At 39.3% G+C, this 25,580-nt stretch overlaps 1 protein-coding gene across 2 annotated transcripts in view; it reads left to right on the forward strand.

The window, feature by feature from the left end:
* Positions 1 to 24,718, forward strand: part of frmd6 (FERM domain containing 6) — a 43,867-nt gene extending 19,149 nt beyond the window's left edge. The window contains exons 2-14 of one of the 2 annotated variants that reach the window (XM_007888181.2): positions 1,523 to 1,790; positions 4,416 to 4,506; positions 6,105 to 6,184; positions 7,361 to 7,437; positions 7,849 to 8,035; positions 10,792 to 10,947; positions 13,596 to 13,661; positions 13,894 to 13,962; positions 17,282 to 17,456; positions 19,047 to 19,382; positions 20,590 to 20,721; positions 21,905 to 21,996; positions 23,833 to 24,718. In XM_007888181.2, coding sequence (XP_007886372.1) covers positions 1,692 to 1,790; positions 4,416 to 4,506; positions 6,105 to 6,184; positions 7,361 to 7,437; positions 7,849 to 8,035; positions 10,792 to 10,947; positions 13,596 to 13,661; positions 13,894 to 13,962; positions 17,282 to 17,456; positions 19,047 to 19,382; positions 20,590 to 20,721; positions 21,905 to 21,996; positions 23,833 to 24,120 — 1,848 coding nt within the window. In that variant the 5' untranslated portion in view covers positions 1,523 to 1,691 and the 3' untranslated portion in view covers positions 24,121 to 24,718. The remainder of the gene's footprint in view (positions 1 to 1,522; positions 1,791 to 4,415; positions 4,507 to 6,104; positions 6,185 to 7,360; positions 7,438 to 7,848; positions 8,036 to 10,791; positions 10,948 to 13,595; positions 13,662 to 13,893; positions 13,963 to 17,281; positions 17,457 to 19,046; positions 19,383 to 20,589; positions 20,722 to 21,904; positions 21,997 to 23,832) is intronic. The other variant, XM_007888180.2, reaches the window with a different exon arrangement.
* Positions 24,719 to 25,580: the final 862 nt, after the last annotated feature.

Genomic DNA, 25,580 nt, shown 5'->3' on the forward strand with positions numbered 1-25,580 from the left:
ATTATTTTTTCTTCTCCAAACAGGTACTGAATATATTACCTCTTTGTAAATATTTTTCTTTGGAAAAATTGGAAAAAAAATGCCTGGGGTTTGATGTGTGGTTTATTGTTTCATTGTACAGTGTTGGGTCAGTTTGGCTCCGTTGGTTGCACTCCAAGCCTCTTGAGTCAGAAGGTTGTGGGTTCAATCCATGTTTGGATTTTAAACTCGGTACGGTTCTAGGCTGACACTCCAATGCAATATTGTGGGGTGGGAAAGATCAATATTAATCACTAAGGAATCTCTCTCCTGGACTTTGTGAATGTAACATTTGATTTTTCACTTTTATTTGCTTACAAAGAGCAAACAAGTAAAGGTACTTTTTCCAACCATTCAGCGTTGGAGTAAGATGAGGTCTCTAACATCAGGACTGTGATATGGGTCTAGTTAGTAATACGTTGGTAAATCAACAATCCTATATATTGGATTACTTTTAATTTAAGATGGAAGTGGCTTTAATTAAGAAAATTTTGCCAGAGTGGTTGCTGTTTGTTTAAATTGTTCCTTTGTTGTCCATGCAAAGCCATCACTGTTTTAACGAACTTCAGTGCACTCGGACTGAAAACTGAGAAAGTAAACTGAAGCTTTGAAGAAAAGGATAAATTGACTCTTACTTTTTTTCATTAACTTTTTAAGTAGAAGGACTGTTTTCTCCAGCCGACAGAAGATATTCTGGGAATCCAATAACACCCATTGCCTAAGAACTGAAGCCATCGGCATTTCATGCTTCAGGCTACAGTGTTGAGGACTATTTCTAAAGCTTTATCAACACTAAGTTCACTTTAAGGAAGTTATTACACAGTGGTTACCACAGTTTTTAATGGTTGTTCTATACTGTTGTAAAGAACCCTTTCTTTGCTGATGTAATTTTGTTGGTGTTGTTTATGAAATAAATCAGAGAGGAGTCACAAAGTGACTGACCCTGAAGGATTTTCTGCAAGATGTTTTTTCACCCGAATATTTTACGTATTGTATTCACTTTCCTTCCAGCAAAGACACACTTTTCAAAGTTCAAAACAACCACATCTTGAGTTTAATGCCTTGCACACATTGAGCTTACTGACATTCTGTCAAAGAGGCTTCTCCACTAAGAAAATCCTTTTGCTCTAATGAGCACCCTTTGATTAACACTCCCTTTCTCCATGTACCAGCTTCATAACATTTCCTTTCAACGTGAAGTTTTAGAAATCAAGATGGTAACAGCTCTGTTAGCTCATGTGACGTGTAACAAGTTTGTTGAAGCGCACTTCATTATCAATGATGTGGCTGATTTTTCTGCTGCTATCTAATTAAAGTATTTCTAAGACTGGCCTTTAAACGAATGATGTTAGTTAATGTAAATGCAGCAGCATTTAAATCTACGGTTGTGTCTTGGCTTGCCCAAGAAATATTCATGAAATAACAGTGTAATGTTTGTTTGAGCATTTCCTGCTTGACGACAACGATGATGGTGATGATAATACAACCTTTCCCTCCTATCCAGGTCCAGGGAGTGTAATGACACATGCAGAGCCGCCCTGCCTCCTACGAAGCGTGTGATGAAGAGGATTTGCCTGCCGCTGTAGTTCACTACAGCTCAGCGCTCTGACTTGTACGTTGTCGGAAGAACCCTGGGGCGCCGAGGAGACACACCTGACAGCCTACTTGGCGTGATGAGCAAGTTCACCTTTCAAAATAACAAAGTAATGCAGGACCGCCGGAGCGTCTGTGTTTTCCTCCCAAACGATGAAACTCTCAATATAATTGTGAACGTAGGTCTCTCTCTATGATTTTCTTATCTCTGCTCAGTTTAACTTTCTTGTTTTACAACACATTGGCTGACTGACTCGCTGGCATTTTCTGGCATGGATCGACAGATCTTCCCCGATAATTGTGTCCAAATTCCTGCAACTTTTCTTCGGCTGGCATTTAACCCTCTGGGCCCCAAATTCACGTTGAATTTTACAAAAATTATAAAGGTTACTATAGTTCATCCCAAATTGGTCTGTGACACTTTATAGGATCGAAATATTCTCGCTAATGTATTTTTAACATGTATAAAAGCTCTGTATGAAGTCAAATGTGGATACAAGCAGCACTGATCCCCTTTTATCCACATTTGGTGGGTGGGTCTGTAACCCGAGGACACCGACTTAAATTAGTCATTGAAAGAAACAGGGGAGTTGAGGAGAAACTTTTTCACACAGCGAGTTGTTCAGATCTGGAATGCATTGCCTGAAAGGGTGGTGGAAGCCGCTTCGATAATAACTTTTAAGAGAGAAGTAGATAATTATTTGGGGAGAACAAGTTTGCGGGACTATGGGGAGAGCGCGGAGGAGTGGGATTGATTTGGAAAGCTCTTTTCAAAGAGCTGGCACAGACACGATGGACCAAATGGCCTCCTTCTGTGCTGTATAATGCTATGATTCTATGATTAAAAGAGGGACTTAGCGCAGAAATTCAAGAGGGCATTGACAATGAAAAATGTTGACATGTCTCAGGGTCTTTATCTATCTTGCCAGGTGTGCAGTGGTAGAATTGACCTTTATTGAGCTCCCTTCTGTAGCTACAGGCACCATTGTCTTTCTGGGTGAGCTTGCAGGCAACCTGCTCCTTCTGCCAATGCAACTGTGGAGCCGTTCATTAACAAGTGGTTGTGAATGCCTCTACCACCCTCCTCTGAATAGCTTTTCCCTGCCTTACAAGAAACTCTCACTCGCTCCCTGGTACCTCAGCCAAGGTCAATGATTAATTGTGTGGAGAATTGCTGGTTCAAGCCCAAATCCTACAGCCCCTGTGCCACAACATACTGGTCACCAACATACTGTGGAGCTGTGTCAAAGAACAATTTCAATTATTTAATTGGGTTCAACTAGACTGGGGTGAGATGGGCCTTCAGGAAAGGATGGTTGCTAACATTTTCTGTATTTATTTGTGACTTTGTCAGAATATATTAACCCAACTAAACAAAACTTTTTTCACATGAATTCACATGATTTATTTTCCGTTCAATGATCAAAGCCTTTAACTTATGAGGAACATTGTCGAATTAGGATCAAACAGTTAGCCTTTCTCACATTATGTTCACAGCCAAAATGATCACAGCATTTGTGGCTGTAATGCTAAAATGATCATGCACAGTTTGTTACCTAATTCAAGGATTAATAGAGGAGAAGAAATGAAGCCTTTTCTCATATGATATATCATTCCCCATGCAACATTTCCCTCTTTGGAGGAATGGGTAGCCACAGTCATTGTGTGTGCAGCTGCTGTTTCATCTCTCTCTCCTCCTGTTCCCATGCATCTCAGCCTAATTCATGTCCCCTGTCTCAATCTGCTTCCCCCCGTCAGTGGGTGAACTTTAACTCATCCTGCCTCCCCTCTGCGGAACTTTAACTTGAAGTCTGTCTTACTCCCTCCCTTTCGGTCACCTCCCCCCCCGCCCACCCACTCCCAGTCAATGGTGTGAAGCCCTCCCAATGTGAGAGGGCTAGTTAAACACAAACCGTTATCTTTGAATGTTAAGTTTGACCTTTTAAGAATCTTAAGAATCTAAGACTTAACTGTGCGGTTGATTTCAGATCCTATTAACACGAGCAGCAATTGCAAAGCTAGATTAATACACACTCTAAATTGCTGTTGCCCTCTGCTGCAGGTATTAGGAAGCTAGCCGAGTATGGGAGGGAGAGAGAGTGAGAGGAGAGAGATAAAGGTGTCCTCTGAAATAAAGGTCTTCAGTATCCTAGTGCCCTCGCTTCATAATATTCTTGTTTTTTACTTTGAACCAAGCTAGCCCTTCAAGAACAGTTGCACAAGGCTGTAGCAGTAGTGTTTGCTTTTTATTTGCTTGGCGAAAGAGTCAAATGCGCATCAGAACGCTGGTTGATTCAGTTGCAGAATGTTATCAATGTAACATTTGAAGCAAAATGGCTAAAAGTGAGAGGAATAGCACATGGAATCCGTGCACTGCCTCAGTCAATCTCTCAATACGTTCACTGCAAAAAATGGCACACTCCTGGAATGAGTCACTGATCCTTTGTAACATTAGCCCGAATTGTGGATATTGGCTTGTAGGCCCCAAGGACAATGGAAACTGCAAAAATTCTCTACTTTGAGAATTGGGTCCATTCATGACTGACTGTCGACTTACATTTTTATTAAGAAATATCATGAGTGTAAAAGCACAGCCTAGTAATATACTTACTCTGTTGTTTGGCATAATTCCTATATCATTCTCTGATCTAAGGAAGGTACATTATTACAGTTATGAGAGTAGATCCAAGATTTGTTCAGAATGGGTATTGAATTCTGTGTTTCTTTACCTGTGAAAAATAGAGATTTCTGTGTTTTGAATCTACTTATACTATAAAAATATAACTTTGTTTTTCTTTCCACAGGTTAAAACTTTATGCCAAGAGTTATTCATTCAGGTCTGTGATCTTGTAAGGCTGAAAGACTGTCATCTGTTCGGGCTCAGTGTCATACAAAGTAAGTCAGGCTGGAGACTGTATTACAATGCTAATGAGGCTGAAAGCCTCTTATACCAGTTTGTCAGTGATCCTACATTAATAATAATAATAATAATCCTTGCATTTGATATAGCGCTTTTCACGTCTTCTCGACGTCTCAAAGCACTTCACAAAATAGACTGTAAAGTGAATTGACGTACATTTGTCGGCAAAACGCGGCAGCCAATTTCATCATATCTCATTGTTTCTCACTGTGCTTTGCTTATAATGCAAGTGGCATCAATTACACATTCTTCTGACTATTTATTTCCAGTTGGGATATAAATATAGATGTGTAGAATGGATGGCAGGAAGTTTAGCAAAGTAAGTTCAACTGGCTTTTACATCCTGCAGGCTTCAAGGCTATGATATAGTCTTGCATTCAAATTAGTGCTGCAAGTAAAACAAGCAATTAGAGACCAAAGCACAAGATAATGTTGGAAGTAATCAAACGAGTCTTAAACTAAGTGAAGAGATTAATAATGCATTTATGTTATTTACTGCTTCACAGTGTGGTTCTGTTGTACAGTCGAAGGCTTGATATTATGGAATCTTCTCTCTTCATATTATGACTGAAGAATATTCATACTGAGCAGTGAATGCAAATGTAAATTGTTAGCCTGTAAATTGGGCGACTGTCTCTGGGGTGCTGGTTTTGCTGCTGAGGGTCTTACATTGTCTCACTGTGCTAAAAAAATCTTAGGCTGTGTTTAGCAAACTCTTTTGCTGCTGTCAAGTGCACCCTTCTTCACCCCAAAGTGAAAACTGGGAAGTTGCATTATTTTTGTTCTAATTTTAAATGCATGTATTTCCCCCCCAAGAAAATAAGTTAGATAAATTGGTCCAAAAAGTACCAGTACTTCCTCCTTTTAGAAACAAATTCAAGATTAACAAACGAACAGATAAAAGGATATGTTTTTCATATTCCACCTTAATTAGGAAGAGTGGAGACTCAGAACTGAATTCCATAAATTCTGCTGATATCTGTAATAAAACGCTTTGACCCTGGACCAATATACACTTCCAGTTAAACTGAATAAGATTAATTGGTATTCAAAAAATCAAGGTTTTCGGTGTATTTTGTTTAAGATGATTTCGTACCATTGAAAAAATATTGGCATCCCAATAAGTTAAATATAGTTCATCTAAAGTCCTTGATATTTTTTCTTTCTCTCATTATTGTTTCTATTTCCTAATGGCCAAGAATGGGAATTTACAACCTTTATGAAGCAATCCATAATTATTCTCAAAACTTGTTCTTGAACATTTATAAAGCCGGTTAGTCTTGTATTTCTACTGCAAATGTGTTGACTCCCGCGAATGGAGATGTCCAGATAAGCTCCCCGATAGATTGATTTAGAAAGAATTAATCAGTTGAGAAACATATATCCCATCCTTTTCAGTTCTGAGCAATTTTGAACTCAAATACAGAGGGTAACATTAATCTAAGCCCAACACTGGCAGCAAAGGTTAACTGTGATATAATTGATAGTGTTTTCCCATTAACCACAAAGTTTTCCACTCAAGAGTGTCTATTAATCTATCGGTGCTGATTTTTCCTTTTCTTGTCTGATGCAGACAATGAACATGTTTATATGGAGCCGATGCAGAAACTCTGCAAGTATTGTCCGAAGGAATGGAAGAAGGAAGTAAGCAAAGTGAGTTCCAGTACAGCAGAATTTATTACCAGCTGTTTAACTACAGCACAAAAAAACCCATTGTTGAGTTGGCCCTAATTTTAATTTACATTTTTACCGGGCAACACTCAGCAATAAGTTTTGATGAATTCTGCTGTCTGCTTGCCTTTTGTGCATTTCATGTGAAATAACTGTTGGGACTGGCACGTGGTACAAGGCTGAAAACACAACTGAAGTGTTCATGTAAAAAATAAACCTCGAACCATCTGTGAAATCTCATATGAACCCAGAGATTTTTTTTACAGCCATCACTGCCCACACGATGGTTATTCCATGTTATGTCATGTTATGTGGGTGGGGCTGGGAGGGATGGTGATACAGGAGTACAACAGTTATGAAAAATGTAACATGATATAATGCGGTGGAAATGTCTGGTATTACTGTGAGATAACAGATATTCTCCTCCCCCCACCCTCCTCGGACTGTCATCTTTCCTGAAAGCCCTGACTCTTGGAGGGATATGGTTTCTTGTCCAGTGTCCAGTTTGTTATATGAGAGACTTCAACTGTCAGCAGATGGTTCACTCGTGAAGCATCTCAGAGCTGAGCCCAATCCTGTCTCGCCTCATGTTCACATTTGTAGTTGAGTGAGATCCCAGATTATTTGTTCCCTTTCGTAATTAGTACTCATAGGCCAATTATAGTACACACTAGTTCTCTGGCTGGGATCAGCTAAAATATCCCAGACCAGGGGTTGATTTAGTGGCCTGTATAACTCAAAGATTTGCATCAAGCAATCTTTTTACCAATGGAACCATCGCATAATTGATTTCACGTAATCTGAATTGGCCCAGCTGAATTATTGGCTTGTTTTTCAACTGTTGCGAATTTTATTCCCTTTTGCAAATACCTGTGCAAATCACCATTAATCACAATCACAATGTTCATCTTCTCTGCTAAAACAAATCTTAACACTGGAGTTTCTAAAACTATTCTTTTTTAAACAAGGATTGAAAGATTAAAAAAAAAGGGGTGAATTAGGTAAAATTAGGTCTCAAGTGTGAATTAGAATTCTTGTGCGTGTTTGGGAACCCCACCGCGGAAGGAGATTGTGTATTGGTTGCTTGACTCTGGATGCCTTGGGATGGACACTCTGCTGTGATACAGTGTAATTCCCTTTTCCTTTTTGTTTACACAGGGCATTGACCAGTTTGGTCCTCCAATGATTGTCCACTTCAGGGTACAATACTATGTGGAGAATGGAAGATTAATAGGGTACGACCTTTTATCATGTTTGAAGAGTAATAATGATGATCCTTGAGGTTGATGTAGCACCTGTAGCAACAAACTCAAAGTCTCAAAGTGCTGTCACGTGTCACATTTGCATAGATCTTCATAGGGATCAATGAGATACAAACTAAAGTAGTTTTAAAATTTAGATTAGAGACTCTATTGTTAAGCTACTTTTGGGATGTTCATTAAATTTCTTAAAATGTATCTACTGGGTGATGAAACCTAGAAAATGTTAAGAATATCCTCCAAATTACTTTGCCATCTGAGAATGATTACACTAGTGTTATTCAAAAAAGATATTGCAGAATTGTCTTCAGTTCATAGTAGTTTCCCTGATACTTTGGTGATTTACATGGATGCCAAGTTTCTAATCCATCATATTTCTCCTTGCAGTGACCGAACAGCAAGATACTATTATTACTGGCATTTGAGGAAGCAAGTTCTCCAATCTCAATGCATGCTGCATGAGGAAGCCTACTTTCTACTTGCAGCCTACGCATTACAAGCGGACCTTGGCAATTATAAGAGGCACAAGCATTTTGGAAAATATTTTGAGCCAGAATCGTACTTTCCACCTTGGGTAAGGCCTTTTTATGGCATTTCTTCTCCCATGACTAGATTACCAGGTTGAAAGGTTCATCAGGTGGGTGGGCAAAAGATCACACTCCATGTTTCTCAACAGAGTTCCTGACGTGGTATTTCTGGTGCTGAAGATGACGCATTATTTGCCCACCCACAGGCCCACTATCTCCGTGTCTATCGGCAGTTGTTTAATCTCTTGTCTTTCAGTTGAAGAGTTCATGGTATCGAAGGTGGCAATCTCTTTGCTGGCAGCAGTGTCACTTTTGATGACTTCCACCAGATCATGAATGGAAATGACAATGAATAGACGTGCAGTGCACACACCCAGAAGCGTAGGCCCTGAATCAGGACCTTGTATTACCCTTCCCTCATATCATATGATATCAGCAACTGTAACACTTCCCACCATTTTATACTATGCTGTTCGGCCTGTTAGAACAAAACCTAAGCGAGTATATTTCTTGAAGCGTGTTCTCTGGGTCATGGAACAGTCTGCATTTGTAAAACCTTTTGGAGATCACATCTACAAAACATTCTCTTGTAGTTCTTACAACCTCTTTACAAAATCGTGGAATTTATAATAACTTCAAATGATCTGGAGCTGTTGATGCAAGAGTTGTTTTGGCATCTGCATCAACTAGCTCATGAATAAAAAAGCAGTTTGGAATATTTGTATTAAACATCCAAGGCAACGATGCAGAATATGTTACTCTGGACGCAATTTGCTTAAAGCATAGCTAGATAAAACTCCATCCAAGATATCTGTTCATCTTTATGGCACAGCTTGCTATTTATGCAGCTCTTTCTTGTATGTGGGTTGAGTATGTTGAATGGAATGTTTTAAAGATTTAATCTTTTGATAGTCTGAACAATGGAGTCCGTAAAGCCAAATGCCAGAGATCCCTATTCTTTAACAGCACAGTGATAAATTGATAACAGCCTGTTCAGAAGTGGGAATATATAATTGCTGTTTCATCATTCTTCATCAAGTTGGGCTGTAGCAAAAAACTTCCCCTGGCTATTAGCATAAAAAAACATTTGTAATGGATTGTTTGTGCAGCAAAGTGGCTACGAGGAACACGCACAGATTCCTGTAATAACCCTGGGAAATATCACTGGCCTTTCTAAAAATAGTTGTCAGCAACATGCCACTCCTGTGGACTCCATATTCACAGACTTTGGATTCAGGGTTCAGTGCTGATTAAGAAATAAGAACTCTTGAGAGTCTGTAAACTGTGAAATAATAGAGGTTGTCCACAATTAAAGCAAATCTCTGAGGACGTTAATATATGATTTTTTCCATGATGTTTCTCTTTGAAAGTCCTTGAGAATAAACCTATAGATAACTTTGGAGTATAAATAACTGTTATCTATATTCATTGTGCACGTTTGGAGTACAAGAGGTGAGACTGGAGGAGGCAGAGTTACCCACAAGAAACGTTTTCTCTTATTTTAAAAATCTCTGCCAGCATTCAATGTCCCAAGATGATCCAAACCGACATACTTTATGCCTTATGAGTTTAATGGGTGTCTCCAGCTGTCTTCCTGTGTTTTGAAAAAAACAAAGTGGGAAATTAGGAGGAAACTAACAAAATCAAACATGGGAACATTTAGAAACTTAAAGCGATTAGACTGTGGGTTTAAAGAGGCCAACATCCTGTACTTATAGCTTCTGGCACCAATACGGTTTGATGCATCCAATAATTCTTCTTTGGATTTCAACCTCCTCCCTCTATTTTCTCAGCCTGTCACCTCTGTTCCTATAAAGCTTCAGCCAAAAGTTAAGCCGTATGTAAAACACGGACGTCTCAACATTTCTAGTTGTTTGCCTGCTCCTCCATCTGAAGGATAGCTGACACTGAGCAAGACCCTGACTTGCTGTGAATTCTGTACTCCTTGGTTGCTGATGCCGCTCATCTACCTGAAGAGCAGGGTCTGCAGAACAGAACTCTGATCTTCTTTGGTTGTATTGGTGTTCAGTGGTATAAGCTGCTTGAAGACCAGGTAGTGCTGAACAGGATTCTGCTGTTTAGCTTTGACGCTATTCAGTGGTATAACACCACTAATCTGCCTAAGAGGTTTCCTCTGAGAATGGCTCTAACGGTTTTATGATTCAGATTCAAACCATCATTGGTATGAATCTGAAGGACACTAGTGCTTAGCGGGACGCTGTTCTGTTCCAGTTCATGGGCAAGTCGTGACTTCTTAAGGATTGTGACGGATGTTCTGGCAGCACTGGGTGAGCTTATAATCACTCCAGCAATGAATGTGGCAACCTAGGAAAGTTCTTTAAGAGATAAACAAGAAAAACACTGTCTGTCCCAGGAAAGATTAGACACTTACCAAAAAAACTGATGCTTCAATTAAAAACTCATCCTTATCAATGCTATTTGACATGTGTTTAGACTATAATGAATTTTCCACTATATATTTACATTAAAACATTTGTCTGGATACAAAATGATTACATCCTTTGTTGGCAGACATGTAGATGCTTCAAAAAGATATACTATGAATCACTCAATCCTCCACATGAATCATTGCTAATGGTATTGATATCTCCTGTATGGGAAATGCTTGTTTAAGAATCATCGTTGTTTTCAGCAAAGGGGTGTTGAAAACCCAGCTATGATGATGCGGTAGGTATGTAGCAACACAATGATACTTCCAATCCATGTTATCATTTCATCACACATTTCTGTCATTATTAATGAATAATATTTTATCTAAAATGGGGTTTCTTTGCTCACACAGGTTATAACGAAGCGAGGAAAAGATTATATTTTGAAACACATTCCGAATATGCACAAGGACCAGTACGCACTTACAGCTTCAGAAGCACATCTTAAATACATTAAGGAGGCTGTCCAGCTTGATGATGTAGCTGTTCATTATTACAGGCTGTACAAGGTAAAGACTGAATCAATACCGAACCGTACCGGGTACAGTTCAAGTAAAATAGCCACTTATTAATGTGCACAATGTATTTGGAAACACTGACTGATTGAACGTTCCATTCACTGAAATTTCTTTTGTCTGATTGCTTTCACAACCTGGGAAGGTTACAAGTGATCAGGTTAGTAGAATGGTTGCCTGGGGCCATATTGGCATTGCCAACCATAATTTGGGACAGATGTTAATGCAGAGAGTGACATTTCAGAGATGAAAGCTGTGAACTGGGCTGAATGATAAAATTGTGACCCTTGTAGCAAATGAGTAGATTAAAAAGGTCAGGAGGGCAAGGGCTCTCAGGTGATGGGGACTGAGAAGTATGTACAGCTTTAACTGCAAATGCCACCCAACTCTTTGATGTGTGGACACAGCTTAATTGTGTTTCATTTCTCAGCATATATCTCTGTGAAGTAGAGGTCCCGGTCATACAACAATAAGAGTTTATAATGCAGTAACAGTCAGCCCTGGTTGGAAGATGCTCCAGAGAGATATTTTTTGCAGAAATGGCGCTATTACATTACGCTATCCATGCTCATCTGTAATCTACTTAACAACGTAGGAATAAAGCCAGAATCACAAACCTCGACCTCCCCACCAACCCATGCATGCAAAAACTCTTATTCTTCTATACCTGTGTGTACGCCATGCATGTCAAATGAGCAATAAGTGCAGAGCATGCTTTATCCAGGCTTGTAACCGCCACAGATCAAAGGTTGCCAACTGACCGCTGTGATCCCACACCAGTTGTGGTTGTCTGCATACTGCCTGCTGTGAGTTTCTTTTGCTTCCAAAGCTCATTCTATTAGAACTAAAAGTTGCCTGAAGAAAAAGAAAGTTTCAAAAATCATTACTGACCCCCAAAAAAGAATGGACTAAAAAGGCATTTAAATGAGTGCAAACTCACGTCCACCATGATTCAATCTTGGTTTGATGCTTTTTACCCCTTGTGATGTCAGTCACCAAATACAGTGTTATTCCTTGGGTACAATAGTAGCCCTTGGGGAATAATGCACGAGTACAGCAGTGGGTTCCGATCGCTATATGTGATGTTTAGTGTCGATTTCCCTCTCTCCCCACTCCCCCATCCCCCCCCCCCCAACGCCTCCAGCCTAAACAGATGTGATGTTGTGTTTTGGACACAGATGCTAATGGTTAATTCATGTGTGGGGGATGACAATATTAGACAATGGGCTTCCTGTTGATGTGTGGGTTGCAATCAAGCTCACAGATCTTAATGATAGATTATCCATTACAGTTCTGTATTAACTTGCGTCATTTGTGTATTTAATATTTCCCCCACAAAATATACAGTCAATTCACTTTACGGTAAATTCTGTAAAGAGCTTTGAGACGTCTTGAAGACATGATAAGGCGCTATATCAAATGCAAGGATTCTTATTATTAAGTAGGGAATTTGAATGATAAATATTGTGTCATGTTGGTCTATATCTAGTTTATTTTGGACACAAGAGGTTCGGATGAAGAAGGTCCTCGGCCCATTTGATCCCATCCTTACAGAATACCCACTTTACCATCTTCCTGTTATAGCCTTAAGTTATTTTTTAAATGTCCAGTTTCTTTACCTCAATCACCCTTCCTGATAGCCTGTCCAGTTGTTAAGTACCTACTGGGTGAACAATTACTACCCGGTGGTAGCGATCTTGAAAGTGCTCTTTGCAACCCTACTGTTGGAACAAAATACAGATTTGTACATTTAGGTCTTCAAAAAAATGTTTTTCATTCTCTCTTTAAGCTGCCCTTGCTCATTCACGCATCAATTTAGGATGATTAGAATCCCGTCACTGGACAGACCCTAGTCCTTTCAAGAAGGATAAAGGCTCAGAGTTATCAGCTCTAGCTCGCAATATTAACAGATTCCCTACAAATAATGTCCCTGCCCAGTTCTCCTCATGCGTTTCAACAATGTATGTATTAAAGGCCATTTATTGAAATACAGGGCAACCCTCATTAGAACCGCTCCTAAACTAGCTGAGCGCTGGTTTGCTTACTGTGAACCTGGGCAATACAACCAACTCTCAGCAACAATTAGCCACCACGCTAACAAGAGGGCTGCATTCTGGATCATCAGGTCACCACTGATATCACTTTGTACATGTGCAGGAAGCACCATTGACATCACTTTGTGAAGGAAGTGACATTGATGGTGTTTCTTGCACATACAGGAAATTATGTCTACACTGCTTCCTGTGCATAGCACACAGAAAGTGTTGTCATCCCTGACCTGAATTGGGTACAGTGGCTTATTTTTCCCACAGTTATAATACAGTATCTAAACCCTTGCGTTATAATGGGATTTTCCCGATTTGGGCAGAATTTTACAATGTTCCATTTAGATTTTCTAAAAAGGTCATATTGTTTGCATTACATGTTCATAAATTTCACTTCAATATGAAAGCACATGTGAGTTTCTGTGATTTAACACTATCAGAAATCATTCCTAGTGCATTTTTTTTCTATTGGATGCCCTATCACGAGCATAACCAACTCCTGATCAAATCTGCAGACATCAATCACCCACCAGCACAACACTTTGGACAGAAAGGCTGTTGGATTGCACCCATTGACAATAAATATTTTCTGTTTAGGATAAAAGGGAAATCGACGCTTCGCTGATGCTGGGCTTAACTCTTCGTGGCCTTCAGATATTTCAGGTAAAGTCAAAAAGGGTTTCAACAAAAAGTTACAACACTTTCGATGGATCTGAAATGTTTTAAGGGAAATGGAATAAACGAGATCAAACAAGATCAATATATTGTAGGAGTCAAAAAAGGGGGATTCCTTCCCTTGTAAATAAGTATATTTAAAAAACACCTATTATGAAATATAATAGTTCCATGTCCTATTCGAGACAAGCATGTTAACCATGTCATTAATCTTTTCCAGGTTGTGGGCCAATCTAAACAATTGCTGTATGATTTTCCCTGGACCAATGTTGGCAAACTCGTGTTTGTGGTAAGTCACAGGTTTCGTATCCTGTTGTCTGTGTCCAAGTTTGGTTTAGATGCAGAATCTCGGAGCCTTCACTTGCTGTGAATGGTTGAATGTGTCTCAGCTGATATTGGACATTCCTTAAATATTATAAAACAATAGTTCTACACAGTTCTGCACATGTGAAACCTGAATTAGAAACTTATGAGATTCACCGCTGCTCGATCAGAAATCCTTTGCTTGTTCATAAAGAGCGTCCATTCTGAGAATGTGAATCATACAGTGAGATCTGACTGTTACAGCTTGTGCATACACTGGAGTAAAGATACAATCATTAATCCTAACAAGTCTTATCAATTATAATTCCAGTCTTACCATTGCAGAGATTTAAATTTAAGGAGACAACACGTTCAATGTAAGTGAAAGGTTCTTTAATAGAGAGATAAAAAAACAATGTATATATTATTGATGAAACAGAGAGCCCACTCTGTGTGGAACTTGGCATGAGCTTACTATCTGTCTACTGTCTGTCAACAAGAAATCACACATAAAATAGTTTGTTCGCCTAGGGCTTCTCTGTTCACATTGTTGAGCCAGAGCATAAACAGGGAACTGGGCAAATCTTTCTTAAATTGAATCTTAAAGTATTTGTTAAGTCTTGCTTGGAATATACAGAGCTCCACATACAGTGCACAGAGCTTCACCAACACACACCATTTAACAGCAGCATGAGTAGGAAGTAGGACTCTTAAACTCCGTACCCCCATCATACCAGTTCTAGCCAGGCTTCATTGGCTCCCTATCGCCAAACAGATCAATTTCAAGATCCTCACACCCGTTTTGAAACCTCTTCATGCCCTGGCACCTCTCTGACCCACAACCTGTTGGCTCCACTCGACTATAGGTCTAGTTTTGAGTTACCACCACCCCTAAGAGACAAGGGACGAGAAAAAAAATCTCGCCCATTGCAGTTTAACTGGGTTACTGGATATTCACTCAGATATCCCTTCGCATGTTAATCTTCATATCCAGTAACACTTGAATTTAAAACATTGAATTAATCAGCTGTCGTCTTGCTCACGGCTATGGAATGTTGAGAATTGTCAATCTATTTGTTCATAATTGATGATTTTCCCATCCCGTCATGTTAAAGGTTTGGTTAGATGTTCATCAGGCTTGACAGACAGTTTTCCCTTTTCAGATGATCAGCCCTAGCTTGAAAATGGGTATTTTGGGAAACTGTCCGCTTAATCGTGAGAGTGAAGCAGACAACTCTACTGAAGGGGAAAATGCATTGTAATATAGTGGGGGTTCCACAAGATGGGTTTTCGTCAGCTGAATGCCTGGAGCTGTTGGTGAATCCTGTGTGATTTTCTCCTGATGCCAAAGTACCTCCACTGGCATCAGTGACCTTTAGGTTACTTCAGTTCTTGTTGGAGGCAATCAGACATGTCTAACCTTAACATGAAAGCCAAACTAGTCTGTTATTGCCAATGCATCTCTGTCATACCAGCCTCTTCATCACAGAGGTGGAGGCAATTCATTCCGACAGGTGAATGGCAATTCTCTGAAGTTTATTATCATCTTTAGGATCTCGTTTAGACCATCATGAACTTCAAGCAGATCTCAAACTTCTTCCCTCAGAACTCAATTCATCTCCTTTCTGCTGGCTGTATTGTAGACTATTTGGGCTTCTGTGATATCAATAATGTTTCTGCTGTTATGATATGTTGGGAGGGTGGGGGGGCGGGAAAAGTTGACAAAATGCTATTAATTGCCTGAAAAGGAATCTTTGCACTTGGCAGTTTATTTAATTTCTCAAAGAATAGGAATTATTTCTGACTTCAGGACATTATTAAATTAACCTTGAAAAGCGAAAAGGACATGAGATGTTAAGATTTTGAAGGCCTTAGTGTAAAGACTTTCAGCTGGATTAGAGCAAGTGTAGTATTTTCTGTTGCTCTGCATGAAGGGGTTTCTTAGAAACAGAGCATACATCGACCACATAATACTTTCCCCATAGCTATGAAATGGTGCCTATAAGTATAAAAGCTGCTGGATAAATAGTTGTCAATTGTTGCTACGACTGATCTTGTGATGAATCAAGCTTAGCACTAGGTGGAGGAAATTGCATTCACTCAACATAATCAGATATGTTCTGAAGACAGAAATAGAATCATTTCACGATTGAAGTATCTCAGTCATCCTCTTGTTTGCTGATTTGAAAGCATTACTCAGAGGTAGCTTGAGATCTTATGTTAAATCTTCCTTGCAGTGACATTAGGACTGAGGTGTCTAGAAACTATTACTCATCTATGCCACCAAATCTCCAAAATGCATATTACATAGTGTGGTGAGATTGCTTCCTTCCTAGTTTTCAGGGCTTTATTCAGAACAATTATAATGTCCATAAAGGGATTCTTGTAATCGTGGGTCCACAGGAGACCCGCTTTATAAAGTGAACTGTGAATGGCAAAGCGCTTAATAACGAGGATTCTTTGTTTGTAATTTGTGTGGAGTATTTTGGATTCCATTTCATGTTTTGTTATAGGCTCATCCTTTAGAGTTAGTAGATTCCATTCAATTCTTTGTGACAGATGTAGTCTCAGACAGTGGGTTGCACACAGAAGGTGTGAGCTGGGAACACATGGCTAAGGATGGCAGCGCAGTAAACAGCCAACGCAACATGTTTCTTAGTTATTTTTGAACCAAAGTGTGGCCTGTGGCCTTTGTTCTGATTCACTACTACGCATGTAATCAAGCTATTTATATGGTATCATTTTTGATGAGGTGTCAGCAGGCGCTCGAGGGTATTAGTGAAACTTATCAAAGGCTTTGTAAGTCATTCATCCTGTGACTCAGGATGGAAAACATGCCCTGATTCTTTCACACACTTCACTGATAATTTGCTGGAAGTCAATGACTTAAGTACACATGACTTGCCAGCAGACATATAAACAGCCCATCTGATATACATTGATACAATCAAACTGTATCTCTTCTTGTACTATACTATCCATCTTATCGGGACTTATTTCAGCACAGTGTAAAACATCTGATGTTTTCTTCCTAGTATAAGAATGACCAAATTATTAACTTCCTTTGGAAAGTCCCTTCCATTTTACATTAGCTGCTCGCACCTTTAGTCTTAATTCACAAAAAGGGTTCAGTACAGTTATACAGATGTGATGGGCAGCTGATAGGGCAGGTATTTTGGAAGGATGAGATCAAATGGTCCCAGCCCATCTTGTGGGAACCCTTTGGAGTAAGCTTATAGAGATACTAGTGGCATGTTGTCACCTGCTGCGTCTGCTTAGTGCACCACTCTCTCCTTTCCGTGCAGGGGAAGAAGTTTGAGATTTTGCCAGATGGTCTACCCTCAGCTCGAAAACTCATTTACTACACGGGCTGCCCCCTGCGTTCCCGGCACCTGCTTCAACTGCTCAGCAACAGCCATCGTCTCTACATGAACCTTCAGCCAGTCCTGCGACAGGTCAGGAGATTGGAAGAGAATGAAGGTATCCTTTCAATTCCTGATGCTTTTGGGGATCCTGCTATAAATATTAGCTTCGGGTTCAGAATTTACTCTGAAATGTGCCTCTAGCCATGTTTTATTTTTTAACTCAAAATAACTTTACTTTACTCTCCAACCGAGTATGGCACAAACGTTCGTATGGTTACAGGATATCTGAATAGATCAGTCATACAGTCAAGAAAATTATAATCGTTATCTACAGTTTTTGTATAATCATTAGAAAGCAAACAATCATGACAATGGTGACCATTATATTTAGAACTCTTAAACCCTCAATTTTAAAATAAACAAATTATTATTTTCAATTTTAGTAATATGAAGCATTTGTAGACCATTTGCGATCTGCTACAATTTTCACAGATGGACGATGACTGAAGGACACTTACAACTACCATAAAATGCAAGGAATTATTAGGAACTAAATGTGTCCTGAATCCTAAATTGCATTTCCTTCATTGATGATCGTTTTCGCTCACATTAAGTGTTTATCCTGTTTTAGTGCCTTTTTAAAATGCAAACCCATTTGTTTTAATTCCTTATTACATTTGTTAATATTAACCGCACACAGCAGCACATCTAAGGTCTTATCCCATAAAATTCTGATTTATTTATTCATCTAAAGGTGAGCGCTTAAAACCTGCTTAATTACTCACAAGCTGCCAATAGCAAGGGTCACAGTTGTTCTGCGAGTTGTCCAAAAGTTTATTATTTCAATATATAAAAGTGTTATCATTGCAATATATGGGATTTCCTGGTAATCATCTACAAATTATTCCTCAATAAACTTGCAGCAAAGTCCCATCACCATCTTCAATGAATATCAGTATGCATCAGCCAAGTGGGACCAATGTTCCATGACACAGCTATTGGCATAAAGATGAAAACAAAAATCAATAAAAGCAATTGAATAGAATTAACAAGTTATGTTATCACAAAACAACTGCACTCCTCTGAGCGGTTTCAAGAAAATAATCCAATTCTTGGGATTCAGGCGACAGATATAAATCTTGCATCTGAATCCATTGATTTCGTTACGATCTGGTAATCACACCCACACGTCCATTGTTGTCTATATTAGTGAGTTTTTTTTTAAAAAAGGTTTTTTTTATTGCAGCACATTTTATAGATTTTACACTGTTTAATTTACAACCTTTAGCAATTGTTGACATTCTGAAAATTTAAAAGATTTCGAAAGGCTTATCTCATGGCTCTGTACTTCGTTTAAAGAATGGAATGGCATAAAATTCCACCTGGGTTAAATTTGTTCTATTAATATAGCATTTCAGAGTCAAGAGAGTTCATCAGCCTTTAATTTTGAAGCTGATTTTCTATAGGTGCTTCTAAGAACTATAGATAACAGGCTTATAAAAATAGCAATGTAATCCTTGCATTTGATATAGGGCTTAATTATGTCTTCCGAGACATCTCAAAGGGTTGCACAGAATATACGTAATATACTTGTAAAGTGAGTTGACTGTATATTTTGTGGGCGAAAGTAAAGTCTAGACATGAGTGGAATTTCTACCCCAAGACGACTAAGACTCTTAACATAATTTTCCATTTTGCTTCTAAGAAAAAAAGCAGTACCGGGAATCCTATATCAGTGACACTCTGGAGATGGACATTGAGCAGTTAGAAAAGCGTTCGCGGGCTAGCGGGAGCAGTATGGGCAGCTCAAAGCACAAACGTCTGTCCAGACACTCTACAGCCAGCCACAGCAGCTCCCACACTTCAGGCATCGAAGCAGACACCAAACACAGGGACCTCGGACCAGAGGACAGCTTTACTGGAAACGCCATCCATAGGAATCTCAAATCCTGCAACTCAATGACCAGCCATGGCAGCTCGCACACCTCGGGCGTAGAGAGTGGTGGGAAAGACAGAATAGAGGATGACTCACAGGATGATGGTAATACAACTGGATATTGCTGGGAGCTACTGTTACATCTGCTTTGTTTGCTTGTTGTTACTGTCAGAAAAACCTGAAATTCATCACTCGGAAGCGTTGCTTAGCAAACAGAATTAAGGCTACTTTTGCATGTGAAGCATTTTGGTGAGAATAGGTGAGATAAGAATCAGCAATGGGTTGCTTTTGCAAGATTGGTACGTGACAAGTATTGCATGCTGCTCCTGGAGCTCTTTGGCAAAGGCAGAGTGATCTCTAAAAGGACGACATTCCTTGCTTCATTGGTCTTTTAACAGATTGTGGGAGTAGTGACATTGCTGATCAAGACCAGATCTGCAGATGTTTTTCCCTGAAAGATTTCCACCTTTCAGTGGCCAGTGTAGGGGTGAGCTTTGATGCAATCGACCTTGCTTCATGTCTCCCCATCACAAATTATTTCTGACTTACTGTTTTAAATTTTTCTATTTTTTAAAAAGAGCACATTCACAACTATCCTGCAGCAGTACATCTGTAAGGTCAAGGCAAATTGCCAATGTGTATTATGTTACAAACTTATTATAATAGTCAAATAATAATCCTTGGATTTGATATGTTGCCTTATCACTGCGAAACATCTCAAAGCTTCCATAATGTCACTAAGTTTCTGTGCAGTGCAGTATTTGTAGGCAAACATAACAAGCAATGTGCGCACAACAGTGTCCCACAAACAGCCATGAAATGAGTGACCAATTTATCTGGAGGATTGTTGGGCAGGGCACCATGAGAATGAATGCCTTCTCTTTTCTAATTTTTAACGTCCACTTGAACAGTTTAATACCTGATCCAAGGACAGCATCGCCCACAAAGCTCACTACTATCTTGAGTCAGGCTGACATTGTGCGTCTTCATCAGACGGGGTTTTCAGAAGAATAAATGGGTCACTGTAGGCAGTGAAACAAGGCAGTCAATGAAAGAAATATTCCATCACTAGGTGTAGAGATGCTATGAAACACATGAGTAGGAGAGCAATACCTCTTCAAGATTAATGACTATTGCTCTTACTAGATATTACGTTTATGTTTAGTAGTGGAGCAATGTATCGAGGGAATTTTGATTTATACTTCAAGCTCCTCACTGCATTGGATGATTGCTTAGCCTAAGTTGGTTGATTTTAAAGGGCTGTTTGGTCAAATCCTCTGCCCGTGCGCTGAAGTTAATGTTTTTGTCCCAGAAATAGAAATGCTGGTTGATGACCCCAAGGACCTGGAGCGCGTGAATGAACTGTCCCCAGAGGTTAGCCCAGACATGTGCATTCACATCACTGAGGAGATGTTAATGTCGAGGCAATTTAACGGACACGCTGGTGAGTGGTCAAAGTGCATTCCTGCTGCATCCAGCCTTTCAAACTAATGCAAGTAATTGCAGTAGAGCAGAGGTGTGCACTTTAGCGGGGGCTACTTGATAGCAAATGGTGGGGAGGGAGAGAAGGATACTACGAGACACCGTCCGGCGTGAAGGGCGCTATATAAATGAAAATTGTTGTTGCTGTTGTAGTTATTATTCTCTTCCTACACCAGCCTCAGACTATTGAAGGCAACTGTAGTGCTCTTACTGCCACCCTGACTTAACTCATGGTCTGTGTTGAATAGCTTACTTTCATTTTAAGCATTGGTTTCATCAGCTAAGCCATGGGTTTCTTTTCTGTGCCTTTAACTGGCCACATTTTTGCCCAAAATAATATATCTTAACAACACATTTACTCAGTGTTGTGAGCAGCCTCACCTGGTTATATGGCTGAAGAGAAAATCGATCCCTAACGTTTTTCAAAATGTATTGTAAATAGTCTCAGTCAATAGGAGGTGCGCCTGGTCTAAGCAGCCTGACGAGGTGATTACGATCAGTGCAGGTATTGAATGCTCCTGGAGTCTGTAGGTTTCCCTACATTATTTACTTTAGTTGGTTTGCTTGTTCTCAATGTTTGATAGACAGAAACAGCACAGGTATGAGGTGCAGTAATCAGTAAACATCACACAATGGCAAAAATGGTCATAAAACTGGTTTGCACTAACAGACCAGTTGTTGGGTAAAGAACAAAGGAGGTCACATCAAGAATAAATGAGAGCTCGCCCAAAGCAGAATAGTTTTCAATATACACAATGTTCACATTCCTTTAACTTTGCCTCTGTAGGAGAAACAAACAGTAAAGCAGGTGAAAAATCTTTCTGTATTTAAAATCTTATTTGTGCAGAAAATGCATTTACACTTTTCTGGAGGTCAATATCGAAGCTTTCATCTGAATGTATTTTGACAGCTCTAATGGTGCAAACCAGTTTTGTGCTCCTTTTTGCTATTGCGTGATAGTTACCAATTACAGATCCAGCAGGAACGAAAATATATTTTAAAAAAAGTCTTGGTTTGCAGAGTAGCACAAATGTCTTGTGTATGGCTTTCTTTGCAAGGTTATTTTCTTCAAAAGCCTCGCAATTTGATGTCTATAAATGCTGTGTACCACTAGGCACTCATGGGATCTGTTTTATTCAATGCAGGTCTGATTGTGAGGGAGCTGAGCTCGTCTACTTCTAGTTCTTCTGAAACAGTGGTAAAACTTCATGGCCAAAGTATAGATTCTTTACCACAGGTGGGTTTATTCCCCTGACATCACAATTGTATTCCGAAGCTGCATCTGTTACTCTGTGTAAATTTTTTTAAAATCATTGAACATGTGTTAAAAAATGGATGGTGCATTGCATACAATTTTTTTGTTTAATAATACATTTTGTAGCATCAGATAATCTATTTCCTCTCTTCCTGCATCTTGTTGACACTCAGTGTTTACTCGGGTAATAGCTCGGTTGTGACATGGGAGTCAATCTGATTACAGGGGTGGAGGTCGGGGCTGGGGAGGGGAAAGCAATTTCCTGCTTTAGATCAGTCATGTCAGATTGTAACCCTTTCACTTACACAAAGTGATTTATACAGCCAGTCACCTGAAGATGATCACCTTCAGAGGCAAAGTAACTGTTTTATACAGAAGCCTTTTTAGATACTTATCGTGTCTAAATAATAAAAAATAGCTCCTGAGATTATCGTGGCAAAATAACAAATAGGGCTTTTCACTGCTCTCCAGTGCAGCAGCTTGAAGTTTTGTTTTCTTTTGAGAGGTTGATTGATGAATGACTGACAAATACAGAAGTTGAAAACAGCAAACTTTCACTTACACGCTATGAACTTAACCAGAATTTGAAAGCCTTCTATGATAAAATAGTCAGTTACATTATAGGATTCCTTTCAGTGAATAAAAGTCAATATTATTTTCCAACTCTTCATTCTTGGCTACATAAGAGAATGATTAAAAAACAAGCAGCCCAACCGCTGTACCATTATTATATTCCATTGCATTAAATTGGAGATTGAACATTGATTCACGCAGTTCTTTGAATATCCCCGAGACAGCACCAAACCTGCATTGTGAGTGTTATGAATATATATGAATATATGACAGTATATGAATCAAACCTAATTATGTTGCAGTTATTGAGGCACATTGACTGACTCAGCATCCAATACAGTTCAGCCTGTCATGTTTTGATGCTTCCTCCAATGGGTATGTTCCTGCTCACCTTCCCATGGGCTTACTGCTCAACCCCATCATGGATCACTGTTCGCCCTACTGTGGATTGGTTGCTTGCTCTAATGTCCATTGCTCTTCAGCATCCCAGCCCCTCAGCTCATGTTTGAAACATTCAAATCTTTTCTTGGCTTGTGTGAAGTTAAACTGGGAAGGGAAAATCTTATTCTCACACTCTGGCTTTCGGCTGTATTCTTTGTTAGAGTATCTGAAAGAGAATTAATTTCCCCTTAAATTTTCCGTTAATCAAAGTATGTTCTGGTTTACCTTCTAACACTGATAGGATTAGAATTCAAATGAAACAAAAAGACACAAAATAGACAGCCAACTCCTTTAAGATCTGAACTATATGCATTAACCCTATTTTATTTTTGCTGTGGGGAAACAATTTCAAGGTACCGACTAAAAAAACTACTGGCCATAAAGCAACGTTAGTTGAGAGAAATTGATACTTTACTGTTGAGTCGAAGTACACTTATATTTATTCAGATGTTTGTGGAGTTAGACCAGTTAGTATCCATTGGATGTTACCAACTGTCTATGAGCTTCTCAGCTGAAAAAACATTTAATTTTCCTGAAAATAACATCACTTGTATGAAGAAATCCGGTTGCAAAGTTCAGATTCACCTAAAAGTTACTGACTTCAATTGTTTTTTGCATGTTGCACCGAATCACTAAACTTTTCCAGTGTTTCAATCAGAATTTTATTTTTGATTCTGTTCCTTTACTTGCTACACATGTTCAAAGTAAAAGGATTAAAGGAAGCCTTTTCATTACTGACCATTGCTAAGAAAACATTTGAATGAAATTATACTTATGATTGATATGTTTGCTCTTGTTATATAGACCGTGTGCAGAAAACCAAAGACTTCCACAGACCGGCACAGTCAAAGTTTGGATGACATTCGTCTTTACCAGAAGGACTTTCTGGAAATAGCCAACCTGTGCCAAGACACTGCCCAGAGCTACACCTTTGGCTGTACTCATGACCTGATCGAGGAAGGTAACTGTTGTAACCGTTGCTTGGCAGAGCAGTACACTTCTACAAAGGACACCTTCGTAGTCAAACGAACAAGTAAATATTCATCTCTGGACCTTACAGGTGATGAATCGGTTCCTGAGTTTGTGGTTTGAACACTGAGCTTCAACTATGCATTGAGTTGTTGTACTGTACTGTAGGCCTGGCTGCCTACTTCATTCACAATGACCTTCCAAAGCCATTGCCTACGCTTCAGTGCCAAGCTGAGAATCTTGACAGCCCAACAAGCAGACAGTTATATCCTGCGGTTCTTCCAAGTTTCCGAACAAAGACAAGTGATAAAAGCAATGGACACCAAGAAGCCAAAGAGATATGTTAAATAAGAATCAGAACTGTGATGAGGATGTGTATATTTTTGAGAGACACAGAAAGAAGGTTTACCTATCAACTAGCCAGTGAAAAGTCTTTGCACATTGACTATTCTGTGGAGCAACAAATCCATGATGTTTGGAGTATTACAACTCAGTATTACACAAACCGAGATGTTTATTCAAACAAACTTTTTTTTTAAATCAAAGAAAATCATTCAAGTTATTTAGGAAACCCTTAGGGTTCTTAACAATTGTGTGTTAGACGTGCAATTACTATGTTGTTGATCAACTTTTTCCAAGAGTTTCAATAGAGATGTGGGCCTGGCCTTAGGTACTATGAACTCTGCAACATCATGCTCCTTCATTTAAATTTATGAATCTTTTTGGTGCCTTTACTTTTGTTCGTTAGATGTGTGTGTGTGTGTGTCACCTGCAGTGACAATCAAAAATGTCCCATGTGGCCATTGGCTCTCACTCCCTCCCAATGATGTAAAACCGGGATCTTACATACCAAAGTAACAGATCCTGTGGGCAATAAATAATTGTCTTGTGTGTATCATAATTTTACTACAGCATGCAGGCTGTCACTAAACTTGTTTTGGTGAAATGTGGAATTGCAGATGGATTCCCAGAGTTGACCTGACTGGGTTTTGCTGCAGTTCCAGTAACTGGTAAGTTCCCTCGTCAGAGTAAAGAGAGTGAAGGTTTTCTGTATTTGTAGGTCAGGTGCCTGTGAGTGACTTGAGAGAGAATGGTTGTTTACGTGATCAGTTTGTCAAAGAGTCAGTTGGTGGGCAGTGCAAATGGACTCTCTTTAAGTTCCATTAATCCCAGGGGCTATGGTCACTTTTATTGAAACGAGTGCAGAAAAGAGTCATATGCAAGAAAGGACACATTCGTTTATATTCAGTCATTTGATCCACATAGGTTAGTCTACATTTCTGTTGCATTTGATCTTGTATTACCAAATGCTTTGATGAGCACAGTTCAGGTCACTGTGGGTAAATGTCAATTTGTTAAACATTGATTTTTCTGCCAGAAAGTGATGAAGATGCAGATCAAGGTAAATCGGATCAAGGTTTCTTTTGAGTTTCACATTGAAGAATGAAATTGCTCAGATGTACCCTATTAATGAAGGGTTTACAGTTCCAGAATGAGCAAGATCCCATAAGCAGGAGATGTCTATAGAGTTATGTCAGGTGAACATAATAGATGACAAGGGAATTAATTGAACATATTACAAG

Source organism: Callorhinchus milii, unplaced genomic scaffold, assembly GCF_018977255.1.
Source record: "Callorhinchus milii isolate IMCB2004 unplaced genomic scaffold, IMCB_Cmil_1.0 Scaffold9, whole genome shotgun sequence".
Classification (NCBI taxonomy): domain Eukaryota; kingdom Metazoa; phylum Chordata; class Chondrichthyes; order Chimaeriformes; family Callorhinchidae; genus Callorhinchus; species Callorhinchus milii.